At 38.3% G+C, this 19,179-nt stretch overlaps 1 protein-coding gene across 10 annotated transcripts in view; it reads right to left on the bottom strand.

Annotated features, from left to right (window-relative positions):
* SGIP1 (SH3GL interacting endocytic adaptor 1) overlaps positions 1–19,179 on the bottom strand; it is a 211,607-nt gene that overhangs the window by 12,571 nt on the left and 179,857 nt on the right. For all 10 annotated transcript variants that reach the window (XM_060023453.1, XM_060023445.1, XM_060023466.1 and 7 more), the window contains 2 exons: positions 10,511–10,622; positions 877–1,032 (listed from right to left, as the gene is read on the bottom strand). In XM_060023453.1, coding sequence (XP_059879436.1) covers positions 877–1,032; positions 10,511–10,622 — 268 coding nt within the window. The remainder of the gene's footprint in view (positions 1–876; positions 1,033–10,510; positions 10,623–19,179) is intronic.

Raw genomic sequence — 19,179 nt, 5'->3', positions numbered from 1 at the left:
GTGGGGCAAGACTGGATGCAGGGAGGGAAGGAGGAAAGCAGTTGCTGTGGTCCAGGGAAATGACAGTCATCATTTGGATAGAAGAAGTGATGATGACAGGGAAAAAGTGGCCATTTTAGAAAGAGAATTTTGGATGGAATATCAGGACATTATTGATGGAAAAAACTGTCAAGAATGACTTTTTTTTGTCTCATCCATTGTCAATAATTAACTTGTAGAGTGGATCATTTTTTAGTAGCATGTATATATGTGTGTGTTGTGTGAATGTGCATGTGCGTATATATATATATATATATATATATGATAAAGACATCAAATTCAGATTTAATAGGAAATGTGAAGAAGTGTATTTATGTAAACAAATTCACATAAGCTTCTTTGATGCCATACATGTAAAGTTCCATCAAAACAATCATCATTACGGTACAATGAAATTACATGTTTAACAAAGAGATTTTCAAGCTTATATGAAGAGTAGCTCACAGTTCAGATATCATTTGATTTTAGAAGATGCTAATACAACTAATGGACTTTATTCCTTTTATTGGGCTCATTTTCCACCATCCTCATCCATTGTCTACCAGTGATAAGCAAAACAGACAATGACTAAATTGTCACTAATGCAGATTTCATTACTCTAAATGTCTCTTTAGCCACTTGAGATAGTTGGCCATTAAAATACATATATGCACACACACACAATCACCCACCAACAATTTTTACAGCTGGTAAAAGTTCTGGGATTGAATCTATAAACATATCTGAATAGCGGTAATTTCAGTACAGTGTATCTCTCTCGCTAAAGTACATCCCTCATCTAAGAATAAGGTGCTAAGCCACACACATCTCTAAAAAATTTGTGCAAAATATATTTACCAGCAGAGAAGTTGGGGATTTGGCAGGACGTGTTCTAACCTGCTGAAATTTGTCACCCGAAAAGTCAGGGCAGCTGGCGATGGGTTGTTGGCAAAGTGTCTGGTGATGCCGGCAGGAAAGGACAACACCATTTCTCCAGTAATCTTCACGATACATCTGGCATATCACAACACGTGAGAGGAAAGAGAGGAAACCTAGGTCAACATGTGAATCAAAGCAGTTGTGAAAAGCAAAGATTTCTGTAACAATATGACACAGCAGAAGAGAGGAAAAGTAAGCTCTTACAATATCTAAAGAACTGAGGACTCAAAGGTTTATTTTAACACGTCTCCAAAAAAGGTGGCTATTTTGTTGAAGGTGTTTTTGCACCGTTAGAAGAAAAGTGCAGCTTTTTTCTTTCTGTAGAAAAGTCTGTATGTTCACCTCACAAACAGAATCATTTATTCTGGTGATTCTCTCTCTTTGACTGCTGAATTGATGGCAGCATATTTGACGATACTAAATTGCACAATGTTATCACACTATTCACTGGGACTTATTTTAGTTCTCTGAGTAATGTGATTGATGCCTTGAGTGTGTTCTTTTATGGACACATGGGGTAAACTTCCTGCTTCCCACTTAATTAGATCTTTATTCCATTAACTTGTCTATCTGGTTGAAATTATAAAATCAGTCATATATATAAGTTAACACAGTTGGATGATAATTTGGAAGGAATAATAATCCTTTCTAAAAAAGGGCTTTATTGAAGTATAGTCGATATATAATAACTGGTGCTTATTTATAGTGTAAATTTCCATCATTTTTGACATAATCTACATCTATGAAACCATCACACAATCAAGATAATCAAGATATCCAACGTCCCTAAGAGTCTCCCCCTGTGTTTTTGTTTTCCTCTCTCCTGCCCTTCTCCATCCTTTCCCTCTATGTGCCTTGGTAATTACTAATATATTTTCTGACATTACATATTAGTTTGGACTTTCTAAAATTTTAGATAAACAGAATTGTAAGGTGTGTGATTTTTTTTTTTGGTCTGATTTTTTTCCACTCAGCGTAATTATTTTGAGATTCATCCATGTAGTGTGTGAATCAATAGCTCATGTCTTTTTATTGCTGGGTGGAATATGGATATACCACAGGTTCGTTTTGAAAATTCATTCACTTGTTGAAGAACATTTGGATTCTTTCTGTCTTTTGCCTATTACAAATAAAGCTGTGATAAATATGCGTGTACAGCCCGTGTATGGGCACATGCTCTTATTTCTCTTGGATAAATATATGACTGGATCACATGATAGGTGTACCTTTAACTTTTTAAGAAACTGCCAAACTGTTTTGTGAAGTGGAAAATACAGCTGAGCGTGAGTTTCAGTTCCTCTCCATCCTCACCAACATTTGGTAGGATCTGTCTTTTTATTTGTCATTCTCATAGGTGAGTAACAGTATCTTACTGTTTTGGTTTTTTTTTTTTTTTGCGGTACGCGGGCCTCTCACTGCTGTGGCCTCTCCCGTTGTGGAGCACAGGCTCCGGACGCGCAGGCTCAGCGGCCATGGCTCACGGGCCCAGCCGCTCCGCGGCACGTGGGATCCTCCCGGACCGGGGCACGAACCCGCGTCCCCTGAATCGGCAGGCGGACTCTCAACCACTGTGCCACCAGGGAAGCCCTCATTGTTGTTTTAATCTGCATTTCCCTAATGGCTAAGGATCTTAGCACCTTTTCACGTGCTTATTTGTCATCAGTTATTTACTCAGGTGAAGTGTCTGCTCAGATTTTCTGCCAGTTTTTAAAACTGAGTTTTCTGTTCTCTTATTAATTTGGTTTTTTTTTTTTTTGGTACATTCTGGATGTAAGTAATTTATCAAATACATGCTTTGCAAAGATTTTTTTTCCCAGTCGGTGACTTGTTTTTTTTTTTTTTTTCTTTCTCTTAAGAGTAATTTGAAGGGCAGAAATTTTAAATTCATCAATTTATTCTTTTATGGGTTGTAGCTAATCACTTTACTCTTTTGGAGTCTTATCTGAGAAATCTTTGCTAAATCCAAGGTCACAAACATTTCACCTATGTTTTATTCTAGAAATTTTTAATTTTTAGTTTTACATTTAGCTTTATGATCTATTTTTGGTTAATTTCTGTATATTTTCTGTGCGGTATGCGTCCAAGTTCATTTTTTAGTGTGTGGATATGGGTATCTAAATGTTCTATCACCATCTGTTGAATTTATCCACTTGGTAATTTTGTTGAAATTCAGTTGTCCATATATGTGTGGGCCTATTTCTAAATTCTCTATTCGGTTCCATTGACCTATTTTGTCCGTCTTTACACCAATCTCACACTGTCTTGATTGCTGTAGCTTTAAAGTTATTCTGAGATCAAGTAGTATTAGTCTACCAACTTTGCTCTCTTTCAAAATAGTTTTGGCTATTTTAAGTTCTTTGTATTTCCACATGAAACTTAGGATCACTGTGTCAATTTCCACATAAAATCAGTGGAGTTCCAATTCACCCTTTACTGTCTGCTCTGAGAGAATTAGTATTGGGCTGTTAATATATTTTTTCTTTGCCAGCGTAACAGGCACTATCTTACTTTTTGTCAGTAGAGGGCACTAGAAAGACATTGCAGGAAGAAGAGACTTTTTCCCCTTCCTGGTTCCAGTGCGCTTGCTAGGCAGTCCTCTGCAGTACTCAAGGCTTTCCTAGAGCTAGGCTCCTGCAGTGCAGGAGGCACGTGGCACCCAAGAGTGTGGGTACTGCAACCCGTGTGGCTTTGCTAGTGCCCAGTGACACTGGCAGCTTCCACAGCCTCTGGCTCCTGAGGTACGTGTGGCTGGGCTGTCCCAGTGCCCAGCTCTTTTAATGCAGATGGGGTCCCTGGTTCCAGGCTCCTATCATATGCACACCTTCTCCATAGCCAGCTTCTGCCGTGCATGGTGGTCTGCGGTACCCACGGGCCATTAGCTTCCTCGGGCACCCTCCTCAGCCAGGTTTGCAGTGGAGTGTGCTTCAGTGAGACACCTCCCACGAACACCTGTGAGTCTGCTGGGCTCTCCCTATGCCATGGCCTGGAAACTCTCCAGGAAGTCAGTTGGGGCAATCATAATCTCACCTCTCAGGGGTCACTGTCCTTCACTTGAGGTCCTGTGTCTTGCAAATCATTGTTTCATATATTTTGTCTGTTTCTGCAGTGTTTTCAGGTAGAAGGGTAAATTGGTCCCTGTTATTCCACCTTAACCAGAAGCAGAAATCTCAAAAAGATTTTTCTTCTTTGGGAAATGGTAAATATTTAAAATGAGTGAACTTCTTTATAACTTTCCTGTACATCTGGATAATTGACCCTTGTACCATTTCTGCAACTTTAAGTTCAGGAGTGTACTTTCTAGAGAAATTGAGGTTAATAAATGAACATTTCGCTCACACTTGAATATAGGAAACTGTTTGCCCCATAGTCACCTTCTGTGCTGTGTAATTGTGATTGACGAGGCACAGTGGCTCAGATGAGACGGTCCTTGGCACACATTCAAAACAGCTTGTGTGGAGAACTGCTATAGCCTTGTATGTGTAAGGCTGGGTTTGGGGTAGAGGTGGAGGGCAGGTGAGCTTCCTAAAGGTGCCATGTGCCCCTCCTCCCACTCAGATAATATCATCCCTAACTCTGAACTGCTCTGAATGAGAATTCTGGTTTCTGGAAGTTTGCGCCTCCATCTCTGCTGCAGAATATTGCTGAGCTCTCAGTTTGGTGCCAACTCTGCTATCTTCCTTCTCTATCTTTCAGACCCATAAGGCTTGCTTGATTTACTGGTGATGAATTGGTGCTAAGCCTGGACTTCCCCTTAAGCTGAGTCTACTCTTTATGTTTTTCAATATGTGGGCAAGAAAAATTTTATTTGACGACTCTAGAAGAAAATAATAACTACTCAGAGCGCTTGTTAAACTAGACTTCAGCACCTACCATCACTCAGTCCACTGTTAGCAGTGGTTGCTCAAATTTTTTTTAATTGGTAAGAAATCGGCTCAGTTTCTTTTCCAGGTTGCTCAAAATGAGCTCTAAGTGGTGTCTTGGTGGAGGATAAAGTTTCTCTTTTGAAAGAAAGTCAGCAAGGGGAGGAGGTGGAATTTATTAAGTCAATAAACATTTATGGACGCCTAACTATGTAAGCTGGGGTTGTTTGTTTTTGTTGTGAGTGGGGAGGCAATTAAAAAATGAGCAAAAGACATATATACACTAATATGTATAAAATAGATAACTAATAAGAACCTACTGTATAAAAAATAAATAAAATAAAATTCAAAAAAAATGAGCAAAAGAGCCCCTGCCTTCAAAGGGCTTACAGTGTCAGATGGACTATGAGAGAAGTAGTCAGTATAAGCCGATAGGTGAAGCACCCAGGCTCATCAGTTACATTACATTTCTTTCTCTTTTTTTTTTGCGGTACGCGGGCCTCTCACTGTTGTGGCCTCTCCCGTTGCGGAGCACAGGCTCCGGATGCGCAGGCTCAGCGGTCATGGCTCACGAGCCCAGCTGCTCCGTGGCATGTGGGATCTTCCCGGACCGGGGCACGAACCCGTGTCCCCTGCATTGGCAGGCGGACTCTCAACCACTGCGCCACCAGGGAAGCCCTACATTACATTTCTGAACTGCCTCTCAATTGTCAGAGTCAGATCTTTGGTGATTTATTAATCCATCCAGTGTCTAAGTCGATCTGAAATTTTCTATATAAAAATTAATATTTTCAACCTATGCTCACTCACTAAAGGAAAGTCTTTGTTCAACAGTAATGATTGTTCCTATCAGTGTGTGATGTGGCTACATTTCATGTGAGTTTAAATCATGGAAATCCGAAATACTGCAATATGGAAATATTGACACAGGTACTTTATGAAGTAAATTTAAAACCATATGAATCCCCACAAATGAAACATCTGTCTAGAATGGCAAGATTTCCAAGTCAACTGGTCTAGAGCCTTGTAAACTGGGTTCTCCCTGTTACCACAGGCAGCATCATGTTAGCTGGTCAACAGAAACACTGGCCAATTTTGGTCAGGAAATGTGTGGATTTGATTTATGTGAGGTCATCAGAAATATATCCCTCTCATAAAGTATAAGTTCTACTGCTTTGATAACTAAGCTCATGGTTTTCTGTTCAAGCATACACACTTCTGCACATAGGCTGCTTCCCTTCCCTTATTTATCATCCCCTTTTATTGACTTGGGTACCAGGCAAAAACTCCTTTTCATATTCAAGACTCAGTTCAAAGGCAGCCCTTTCCAAGGTCTTCCTTAATATCTTCTCCATTCAGCCCTCTTTAGTTTTTCCTTTCTTTAGTTTCCTTTGACAAATGGACAGATTTTTTTTTTTTTTTTTTTTTTTTTGCGTTATGCGGGCCCCTCACTGTTGTGGCCTCTCCCACTGCGGAGCACAGGCTCCAGACGCACAGGCTCAGTGGCCATGGCTCACGGGCCCAGCCGCTCCGTGGCATGTGGGATCCTCCCAGACCGGGGCACAAACCCGCGTCCCCTGCATCGGCAGGCGGACTCTCAACCACTGAGCCACCAGGGAAGCCCAAGGACAGATTAGAAAAAAAAAAACTGCTTTGTAGTTTCTTGCACATATTTACTACTGTGAAGGCAAGTACTGTGTCTTAGGTTCTGGGAAGGCAAAGGTATAAAACACAGAACCCAGTGCAGAGTAGGAACTCAATAAAGTATTTTAAAAATAAATTCATACATTTAACAATTATATATTGGCTGCCTAATCAATGTACCAGGCATTGTGTAATGCACTAGAATGGGCAGTGAGAAACAGGACAAATGTGGTCTTGAGCAAACTTCTAGTTTAAGCAGGGAGATATACACTTGAATAACTAATTGAAATATGGTGATAAGGGAAGGATAGACTATAACTGAGAAGCCTAAGGTTTTCTTGGGAATTAGAGAATTCGTTCCTAGCACAAGAGTTGTTCAAATAGGAGCTAATAACGGGAAATATGTTTCCCCCAGGTGGCAGCAAAGTCAAGGAGTTCTCTGCCTTTGAGCTACTGAGAAAGACTCAGATGCCAGAATACCAGTAGTAGATTTTTGTTTCCAGTGTATGGTCTGAAAACAAATGGGGAAGTCTTTGATACAGGATGAGAGAGAACCACAGGCAAAGCAAAGCCACGTGCGTTTTCTGCATCATTTCTCTATGTGGCGCTGTGTTTGGCTTTATCCTCCTCCCCACCTCTCCCCGTGATGGAACTTTTGAACTTGAGTTGTTTCTTTGAAAGTGAATCACAAAGGAACAGCAATTAAAGTGATTCACTGCTTGGAGATGAAATTAAATTTAGAAGAATGTCACTTCATGATCTGTTCATAAATTTCAGATCTCATAATTTCAGTGAAATATACTGAATCTCCCATCTACCAATATACAGTATACACTACAGCTACTTACGGCAATATAATTGAAAAAAGACTCAATATGTGCAGTCATCCACAGATCAAAGGCTCAGTTAATTTGGAAGGGCATAGGAAAAGCACTAGTATTAACTTGGCTCAAGTACCACATCACTGGAATGCTAAAGTCATGGACACCAGGCTCACTGGTATAGACCTCCGCAGACACTTGTCAGAGTGTGCTGGGGAAACCGAAACAAGATGAAGGACCCAGCTTGTATAGGGACAGGTTCGCAGGTGACTGGTAGGCTGCTATACCACTTCTTGGGATTTAAAAAAGATTATTATTAAGGACTTCTTAACTCCCATTGCCCCATATCTACACCTCTCCTATAGTGGACTTTGCATTATATTTATGTACAAGTTTTATTTTCCATATCAATTGTCTTCACCACCAATATATCCCTGTCTAGCACAATGGCAGCCACATAATAGACATTCTGTAAATGTTAGGTGAGTAATTCAACTCAACTTGTTCAGCAAATATGCACTGGGTTCTCCATGCCAGGCCCTGTTTTAGGTACTGAGGATATAACAATGAACGAAATACTTAAAGTCCCAGCTCTCATGAAGCTTACACTCTAGTGGGGGAAGGGACAGACAGTGGACACTGAAAACATGGAACATGTTAATTAGCATGTTCATTAACTAGAAAACAGGAAGTATGTTAACTACGAGGGAAGAGAAAGTGAAGTAGGGAGAAAGGAAGTGTTGACAGCGGAGAGGGCAGGAGAATTGCTATTTTACATAGAAGGTCTCTGATAAATCTGCTGAAGAATCATGAAGGAAGTGAGGGGGCAAGTCACCCAGATAGTTGCGAGAAGATTTCACTAAGGCGGAAGGAGCAACAAATGCAAAGACCCTGAGGTGCAGGTGGGGTTGGGCTGATGAAAGAAAAACAGCCATGAAGCCAGAGTGGCTAGAGGGGAGTGATTAAGGACGAGGGTGACGGAGGCAAGATCAGAGAGGTGGCAACTGGGATGGGTCGTGAAGGATAAATCTTATAGACCATTATGAAGCATTTGGCTTTAACTTTGAACAAGTTAGGAAGATTTTGAGCTGAGGAGTGACATGTTACATTGAAAATAGATTTCAGGGGGGACCAGAAGTGGAAGTACCCCTACTACCAATTGGATCTCTCTGAATAAATGAATGAATAAACGAATGAATGAAAGCCAATTAGTAAGCAGACAAAAAAGCATTCATTCTCGTGTGATCCTTAGTGTTTTTCACTCCATTATAGACACCTCTCCACATTTTCGACTACTCATTTTTTTTAGGGTGTGTTTCTACCTGCAATTCAGGGAAGCCTGAGCTTTCTAAGGTCTGGGTCAGTCAGTAATAAGTAGTCTTTCAAACTGGTGTGACAGAAAGTCATGCAAATTCTTTACTCAAAGAAGGGTCTACAGAAGAAACATGTATGTATGTATACAAAGTCTGTATACAACCTAAGCTAATGATGCTTACTTTTCTCTAACAGTTCAAATGCATATTCTGTATGAGGAGCTTTTAGTTGCTGTTGATGCATGGTCAAGGCAAATGATCTTTCTGCTCTGAAGATGAAAAAGAAGAGATGTGGGAGAAACCAGAACGCTATAGCCTGAATGCTTGTGTTCTCCCAAAATTTATATATTTAAACCTAATCCCTGATGTGATGATATTTGGGACATGATTAGGTTATGAGGATAGGGCACTCAAGAATGAGATTAGTGCCTTTATAAAAGAGACCCACAAAGTTCCTTAGCTCTTTCCAGTATGTAAGATTCCGATGAACCAGGAAGCTGGCTCTCATCAGATACCGAATCTGCCGGGGCCTTGGTTTTGGACTTTCCAGCCTCCAGAATTTTGAGAAATAAATTTCTGTTGTTTATAAGCCACCTAGTCTGTTATAGTAGAGCAAATGAACCAAGACACCAGCGTCCACAGTATTTGTTTCTCTGCAAAACTCTGGGCCCAGAATAAAACCTAAATGCTGTTTAAAAGGATGTTTAGGGAGATTGATAGATGTCAGTGGCTAGAACGGAGTGCAGTTACTAATTATATTAGTTTTCCAGCATAATGTTGTTAGATTTAGACTTAAAAAAAAAAAAAAGCTAGTGTTTCTGAAATGTAAAGAGGGTTAACAATTAGTCATATAGATTTTCACTTAAAATAGAGTTCCAAGTTCTAATTATACTTATCACTCTTTCAAAATTTTTTATAAAATAGTCTAGTGTTCTATATGCACATTTAATTTTTTCTCTCATCTTTATTTCCATGGCTACCAAGGTTTTCTAAGCTCTAGTCCCTGCAAGTAAAAAATAAAAAGCAATTCTTTCCTCACCTAGGTTTGTCCTTTGTTTATACATCAGATTCAGACCTGGAATTGTATTAGTGACACACTTGAAAACCAGTTTGACTTAGGTGTTTAGTTTTCAGTGTAGACTAATAATCGCCCTTAACTTTTTTTTTGAATCTGAACCCCTTTGTGAAATTGATGAACACTGTAGAGTGTCTATGGACAAATGTGCATGTGCACACACACATTAGATATGAAATATAATTTCAGGGGATCCATAGACTTCCTGAACCCCATCCATGGGACACCTTATAGAGAAGCATGTACATTCAGGTAAAGCCCATTGTCAAGTTGTACTGATATAAGTGTAATCAGGCTCACGTAAATAGAGAGTGGTACATTTTTACCTAAAGTTTTTACTTTGCTGTGATTATTTTTTGGCTAGCTTTTCCTTACTTAACAAGGGTAACACATAACTTGTCCTCTTACGTATCTGCATGTTATGGAAAGGTGGTTTTATTCCAGGTTCTCATTCCAATGCACCATTGTTTCAGTTTATATGTGGGTGACTCCCACCCAGGAAAGACTAAGACAATAAAGACATGATCTAGACATTTCCTTTTGTGAGATAATACATTTTCTCCTTGCTGATGGAGTTGGTTGGGTTTTCTGTAACCTGCAACCAAAACTGAATCAGAGATTTCTGTATTAGATTAGATTACTGGACCTTTTGGCATATTTTTTTAAAAAGCAGTGAATTAATATTCCTAATCAAATTAATTCTAGGTAGGCCACCTGTTACTGTTGACTGGTTTTTTTTTTTTTTGGTTTTAGGATATGGAATGAAATAATTATATGTAGGGTGTCCCCACTGAATTGGATAGAGTTTGGAGAATACAATGGACCAAGCCCCAGGCTTACTTGCTCGGATCTGCTCCCTTGAAGTAGGCATTGACCGTTTCTGTAAATGCTGCTGCAACAGGGAGGGTGTCCTGGGCTCCCATGGTTAGGGGGCTGGGTCCCCTGGAAGAACCTGCATGAAATGAAAAATCTTCATTTAATATGGATCGGAGCCATCTTAGTACATGTGGAACTAAAAGACCATTAAAGGATTAGAAGATGAAATCTAATTACTGAAAAAAAAAGCAATGTGCTAAGAGCCATAACTATATATTCAACATAGAGCTCAAGTATTTAAAAGGAAATATTTGGCTGGTTTACAGACAAACACACTCGAAATTAATACAACGATGTATTTTACTACAGAAAAAAATCCAAGCAGAAGAATAAAGTCATAGGGGGTTTCAATGTTTTACATAAAGCATAAGGCAGTATTTGCATGACAGTTTGTACAGCAGGTAGTTAGTAAGAAAATTATTAGCTTCTTATTTAAGCCTTCACCTTATACAATTGCCCACACACTCAAAACTGTTTGCATTTCTTCATTTTAAAGAGACAAACAGCCATGCAGCACAGTGTTACACATTGTCCTTCTCTGGGGCGTTTCCATTTCAAAAAGTCCAATTACCCTTAGATCAAGTAGGCTCAAGTGTACATGTCCCCAAACATACACAACCCAAACGTCCACCTTGACTTAGCACAAACACATCAATGCATCAATTCACATTATTAAAAATAACAGTTTACTGACCATCTACTACATACCAGGCACTACACTGGATACCTTACAAGAATTACCACATTCAAGCCCCACATCAGCCCTGTGGGATAGGCATTATTATTCCCATTTTACAGAAAGAAAACTGAAGCTCAAAGAGCTAAGTGACTTGCCCAAGATACAGTTAGTTAAGTGGCAAAACTAAAATTCAAACCTAGGTTTGCCAGCCTATAAGGCTCATGATTTTCCCTATGCTGTTTTTACCATATTGTTTGTCTAAATGAAACATTTTCCTGTATGTTTTTGATACAACTTGAGGTTTCCAAAAGGAGCGAAGTTTAGGACTGTTGTCTTCATTAACAATCTCTAGACATGGTACTGAAGAGTCAAGTTTTATAAGGACAAAGTATTTAATTATGTCACACATTCACTGCTTCTCCTTCTTATCACACAAAACACATTTACTCTTCTCCACCTCATCACAGACGTCGCGTTATGCTTTTTATCTTTTACCTTTAGTCACTTTCATACTCTTCTCTGACTATGAAAAGATCTACCTTTGTATATTTCCCTCCTCAATAAAGTTTCCCTTGTTAATTCTAGTTCATCCTAGTGTCTACATTTTCTATCTTCCCTTGTCTTCCAATATCTTGGATGTAGTAATGGATCACCAACAAACACTGGCTTATTATCTGCTATGTATCAGGCATTATGGTAGGTGCCGGGGATTCAGAGATAATTAAACATAATCCTTGTCCTCAGGAAATAGGTTTTTGTTGCTTACGAGCCACGCCTCGAGTGGTATTTTGTTACAGCAGTCAGAATGGACTGAGGCACGCAGTCTGGCCCAGATCTACCCTTCCTCACCTCTTCCCTCTCTTTCCAACAATGCTATGCCCTAGCTGTGTTCACCTCTGGGCACTACAGTCCTTACTGTGGGTTTAATCAATAATGCCAGAGAAGGAAAAAACATCAAGATTTTACAAAGAACCCTTTTACCTTAAAGGATCCACAGTTTACAATTCTAATTTCTTCACATCCCTATACATTGCAGTTAATACGCCATCTTCTATTTTACTTTTTTCATTTATTACACAATTTTTCTTATTGCTATCTGGTCTACATATCATTTCCATGAGTATATATTATTCTATAAAAATTCTCCAAATGTTGGGTCATTTCTAGGTAGAAATTATTCTAGATCCATCTTCATATAAATTGGTCTTTTTCTTTTAATTATTTTTTTAAGATATAGTTTTATTACTACAAAGTGGGATGACCCAACCATAAGGCAGATAAATTTTTGATTGCTAAGAATGCCAGATTATTTTATCTTATTTTTAAAAATAAATTTATTTATTTAATTTATTTATTTTTGGCTGCGTTGGGTCTTCGTTGTTGCACGCGGGCTTTCTCTAGTTGCGGTGAGCAGGGCTATTTCTTTGTTGCGGTGCGCGGGCTTCTCATTGCAGTGGCTTCTCTTGTTGCGGAGCACGGGCTCTACAGCGCAGGCTCAGTAGTTGTGGTACATGGGCTTAGTTGCTCCGTGGCATGTGGGATCTTCCCGGACCAGGGATCGAACCTGTGTCCCCTGCTTTGGCAGGCAGACTCTTAACCACCACGCCACCAGGGAAGTCCCCCAGAATATTTTACGTAAAAATTATACTCAGTGAAAATGCTATTAGTAATAAATGAATGCTTCTGTTCCCCTGCAGTACCTTAGAGAGTCTTTGTTACTATGATTATTGGAAAACTAGGCTAAAACCAGGAGAGTGTCTAAGATGCTGAGAAATTCAAACCTTATGGCCTAAGGTGACTAAGAGGGGCCTCAAAACTATTTTCAAATATCTGAAATAATATTACCAGACAGTGACTCTAGGGACCAGAATTCATGGCCATGGATCTGCAAGTTAATAGCTTTGTGACCTCGGGCAAATGAATTATCTTTAGGTTTTCTCAACCATGAAATGAAGGCAATAGATCACATCATCCCTGTGTGTTAGGATTCTATAGTTTTAAGTTGTTTATAGGAATTTAAGGAGTTTTAAACAGTAGGAACAATTTTCTCACACAGAAATAAGCTGCTTTGAAAACTGTATCCCTTCACTGGTGGTTTTAGTGAACCTGCCAAATATTTACTGGGTCTCTACTCTCTGTAAGATAGTGGTGGGAACACAGATATGCAAACTTTCAGGAAATAAGATACAAGCATATAGGAAACCCAGTAACAATATCATATACAAACAAGAGCTTAAGACAATAGCTCAAGTGACAGCACTATGAGTTTTTTTCACTACAAGATTAATTGTCCAATGAGCAGAACAGGAAATTCTGCTCCTTGATTTAATAAAAAGAAACTCAGACTCTGGTGTCACACAGACTTGTGTGTGAATCCCAACGCCTCCACTTACAATCTGCTGTGACCAGGAGCAAGCTATTTAATCTGTCTGTGACTCAGTTTCATCTTTAAAATAAAATATCAATAGATAATAATATCTATATTAAAGGTTTGTGGTGGACATCAAATGGGATATCCTTAGCGTGGTATATACTTGAAAAAACATCTTCTTCTTGTTTTTGTTGCTGTTATTTTGTCAGGGTGAGTTTTACTAAGGTTGTTGAATTAGAGTTGGTTCTTTGAATTTGAATAGTTATTGAGGTAGAGAATGAAGGGAGGTACCACAAATGGTACTCCTCACTGAGCAAGGAGATAGACCAACATTTTCAGGTTCCTTCCAACCCCAAATTTCTTTTATCATAAGAGCAATGAATTCTATCATGCACGTTTAATTTTTTGTGTATTACATGGGTGGCTCTCATATCTATTCAAGTCGCTTGATATAATGCTTGGACTCATAGGAGATGAAAGTTGGTTGAATGCATATTTGTCTGTTGATTCATTCGAATGTGAGTTCCTGCAATAAGTAGGCATTGTGCTAGTTGCTGAGGGATTCACAGAAATGTATGAGATGTACCCCTCCCTTCATGGAGCTTGTAGGATAAAAGGGGACTATAAGGGTAAATACAAAAGAAAGACAAAGCACTACATGAAGTTAGATAATATTGATAGCTAAGTATTATAATTATTATATTATTAATGATTATTTTTAAAGAATTCAATGTCGAAATAGTAATTATTATGTCTGTCCTACAATAAAATAAAATATCAAACACTAATATGGCTTTTTGTTCTTTATACATTGAGGGGATAAACAGGTTCAGTATAATTATCTCTGTTGCACTAGCCCAAGTTCACTCTGCTAGTAAGTGGTAAAGATGAAATTCAATCCTAGGTCTCCTAGTGCTACTAAGAACTATTCCTGTATTACCTCTTAATCCTGATGATACCCCTATTAGGGAACTACCATTGTTATCCCTGTTTTCCAGAGGAGAAAACTGAGGTTACAAATCATTCAGTAGCCTTGCCCACAGTCACCCAGTTAGTAAGCAGTAAGCACAGCATTGGGATGCAAACCTAGTACTTCCTGACTCTGGATCCTGAGCTCTTACCTACACTGCTCATGGAACATGTAAGTCAGAACAAAATTATGTTAGACATCTGAGGGTGCATATGTGGTCCCCCAAGAAGGACAAGTTGCTGCCATTACCTTGTCGAGTTCTGACAAAATAGCAATTCCAGGGTCCTGGAAAGCAATTGTCATGCACACTTAGGGAGTTCTGAGAAATGGAAGAAGGCACATAGAGTCACTATCATGTGATGAAATTTTCTGAAAGGCAGTTTTCTGTGACTCTCATTACCAAGCAAGGTTATACACACACACACACACACACACACACACACACACTAAGGCTAAAGAAAAATTAGTATGACATCTTTAAAAGAAGAGGTCATCCTACTATATAGCACAGGGAACTATACTCAATATTTTGTAATAACCTATAAGGGAAAAGAATCTGAGAAAGAATATATACATATATATATATACATATATATATATGTAAAACTGAATCACTGTGCTGTACACCTGAAATGAACACAGCATTGTAAATCAACTGAATCAATAAAAAAAGAAAAAGATAAGGTGGTTAATTTGTGAAAGCATTTCCTGAGTAGTCAACTGAAATATGAATGTGAGTATGGAGTAGGGGCTGTGTATGTAAAAATATGAAAGGAGAAAGGGAAAAGGGAGAGCGATTTTAGAAGAGAAAGGGAAAGATACAAATAAAAAAGAGGGAGAAAAGGAAGCGAAATACCCAGGTACAGAACTTGAGTAAGAGTACAAGGTTTACTTGATAAATAAATGGCTGTTCGAGTCCCGGGTTCCAAAGAGACGCCTGGTACTACACCACTGCCAGTCTTTTGTGTGGAGGGGAAGTGTGTCCTCACGGTGTGCCCAGAGCAAGCCTGTCCGGTCCCCCTGCCCCCCTGTTCGGTACAATTTACTCCATTTTCTGTATAATGTTTTCCACTTTGCAAAGTTGAAATTTAGAACTTTTTTCATATCAAACTCATGAAGAAGACTTCTTTTGAGTTGTTTTAAATATAATATGAATTTATGTCAGAGTAGTGCTTCCCTCAGGGGTGTTTGTAGCGTTTGTCACTATAGACTTAATAAATGGTAATAGCTGTTATTGTGTGTTAACTCTGCGTAATGCTTCATATGCATTACCTCCTTCAATTCACACAAACACCTCACCAAGTAGGTGCTATTTTTAACAACCTTTTCTTACAGATGAGAAAACTTTGGAGGTGTAAGTAGGTCAAACTCAGAGAGCAAGTGATCTATACTTTTAGCTATTATGCTTTGCTGTTACAGTAAAGAATCTAGAACCTCTTCGGAGGCTGTGGGCTTCAGTAGTGACTGTGCTTCTTAGTTAACATCTGCCCTTGGGCAGGTCACTGATTCTAGCTGCATCCCTATTAAATTGGGACATCAATGTCAGTGCCGCCAACTTTATCTGACTGTAAAGAGGATTTGCACTTACAAATGTCAGGAGTCAAAAGAGCTGCAAATTTTACTCTCTTTTCATCTGGGTTTGGAAACAGTCACTCTGAAAGTACAACATGAAGAATGGACAGCAGGAGAGGGCAGTCTTGTTTGTTTAGAAGACCATTACCAGCCTTGCAGCCTACCAACCCGAACACCTGCTGCTCCACCAGGCCCGCTGTACACGCAGGGCAAATGACCCTTATGTCCAGGAGTGAGAACGCAGGAGACAACGAACAGATGGAAGCAATATACAGCATCAGAATGCATGAAAGAAGAGAGGAGAAATTCCAGGAGTTGTATGAAGAAGCAGAGAGTGGGAACTGGATTAGCTTTTTCTAAAACAAAGCAAATCATATTAGTAGAATTAGTAAAAAAAAAAAAATTATAGTCAGTTCAACTATAATTTATAGAGTATATTCTGTATAATGTGATAAAGACAAAAATGTTGGAATCAGATTGAATTAAATTTGAATCCTGACTTTATCACTTACTGCGTTACCTTGGGAAAGTTACTTAACCTCTCTCATGTCCACCTTCATCATTTTGTAAAATGGAGATAGTACCTTCTACAGATACTGTGAAGATTACATATGATGATATAGAATGTCTTTGTTATCTGAGGATAGTCAGTATCAGAAAAAAAAGTCACTTAGAAATGAATGCATTTAAACGGTTTCCAAAATTTCATAGGATATAGTAATAAAAAGGCTTGACTTGCACTCTAAATTGTCATAAACTAACTTTGTGAAAACAATCTTTTATTAACACACTGCAATCAAATAATCAGTGAGTTCTTAGAATGAACAAAAATGATTTGTGTTGATATTTTGAGGAAAGGCATAGTTTTCTGATAAATTGTATTATAGCTTCATACAACAATCTAGTTTCAGATTTGGTTTTCTTTCATGATTATAAAGTGATCCTATATTGCAGGGTTAATTGAGAGTTTTATACATTTTCCTAAGGTTCTCTCAAGTTCTTGATTTTCTTTTGAAGTGGCTATGATGTAAGCTTCCTTTATTTCTTCTTTTTCAATCATTAATAGTATTATTTCTGCTAAACCCTCAATTGATGATGACTTTGAATATAACCTAAGGAGCTTTACACCATCACTTTCCTTGACTTCATGGAATCCTGTATCCTTTCTAAGATTGGCAATTTCATTTTGCAATGAATGTGCACTGCACCTGCATTGTGTGTCCATTATTTGTTTCAGACATTTATGGAAAAACTGACTACATCTGCATATTATGTGATGAACGGTGATAGATGCTAGGGTAAACTGATTTTAGAATGGGGACTAATGTTCTAGATTAATACTTTCATGTCGAGTTGGTCTTTACTTTCCTACCAAATCCAGTAACTGCAAAGACACCTATAAGGACACTAAAGTAAGGAGTTTCGCGAGTATATGTAAATCTGAGTGCCTCCGCATAGTAAATACTCGATAAGTAATAGCCATTATCATTAACAGAGAAGGAGAATTTGCTGGGCAGTTACAGTATGTAATATATTGTTTCAGGCTGCCCTCAACACCATATGCATTTAGCATACAAAGTAAGATAAAGAGACGATTAGAAGCTTTTCTTCGCCCAGTAGAAAGAATTTTATCGTGGGAGCTTAACTTGAGAAGGTGAGTTGTACTTTTGTGACCCTGTGAATCTTAGCTAGCTGAAGTGATGGTTAATAAAGTAATATTACTTTTTTAAAAATCACGGCAACTTTGTTTAAAAATTTTTAGGATAGGTTTGTAAGAAAAGGAGTCAAAGAAAAGTTATTACATATAAAATTTTCTATTCTTTTTTCTCTGCATCTTGGAATGTTACAACTTTACATAAACTAGTTGACTTAAATTATTTGAAATTTATCTTATATGTGTATGTTGTATGTGTGTGTATATGCTGCATATAAAAATGTACATGTAAAATATTTTGTGTATTTCGGTATATTTGTATACTTTTGTCTCTTTTAGAATTCTAGGTCTAAAAATTCTGTATCTAATGAATGCTGTAGGTTAATCTCATAAATAACAATGCTGTGATCATAGCTAAACTGAACATATACTTTTTGTATCCCAGGACTATTCTAAAAGTTTCACATGCATTACCTTACTGAATCCTCACATTAAAAAAAATATTATTATTACTATTTTGCAGATGACAAAACTGAGGCTTAAGAAAGTCTGAAAGATTCCCTAAGTGCTAGTTTGGTTCCTCACATCCTGAAGTAAGTGGCATCAATTGACTTGCTAAGTGCCAAGTGCCAGTACAGAGGAAAAAGGGCAAACCTCAAATGAGGAGTCACCAACATTACTGAGTACTTGCTATGGGCTACACACTCTCGTTTATGCTTTACACATACTGCATCATTTAATTATCACCACAGTCCTGTGCCCACATGGGCACTACTACATATTACAGATCAAGAAACTGCGTCTGAAAGAAGATAGTCTTTTGCTCACATTCTCACCGTAAGCAGTGGAGTTCGTTAGGATTCAAACGAAGGTCCACTTAACTCCACGCTCCTTCCACATAAGGAGCCCCATAGGCTTGTCTCGACTCACAGTGGCTTTGGGTGAGTTATACTTGTTACATGCTTTTCAGTGTGCAAGGCATACACCTTCAGGAAAATGAGGAAGGCATACTTAAAGTCAGTTATCATAGAGTAGAATTAAGGACACTGAATTTCTGGGTAGGTAAATAGGATTAGAGTTGTTTTCAGTCTTCCTCTTCAAAAGTCCCTGCTCACCTGCCTTGGAGAGATATACATATATGTAAAATATATACATATATAAACATATAAAAATATATTTTATGTGTAAAATGTATATATACACATATAATATATATATATTTCAAGTGCATATAATTGCTTTTCAAATTCCACTTAGTCCATAAACATGTGATTGGTTAACGTTTTTGTTGTATTTTATAGAGAATTTTCTTCAAACTGGGTCTTTGCTTACAGTTCTCAAACCATCATCCAACATTAATTAATGCCGTATTTAATTAACTTCCTAA

The sequence above is a fragment of the Delphinus delphis genome, chromosome 1 (genome assembly GCF_949987515.2).
Source record: "Delphinus delphis chromosome 1, mDelDel1.2, whole genome shotgun sequence".
Taxonomy (NCBI): domain Eukaryota; kingdom Metazoa; phylum Chordata; class Mammalia; order Artiodactyla; family Delphinidae; genus Delphinus; species Delphinus delphis.
The sequence above is the reverse complement of the archived record's forward strand: the minus strand, read 5'-3'. Positions and strand labels throughout refer to the sequence as shown.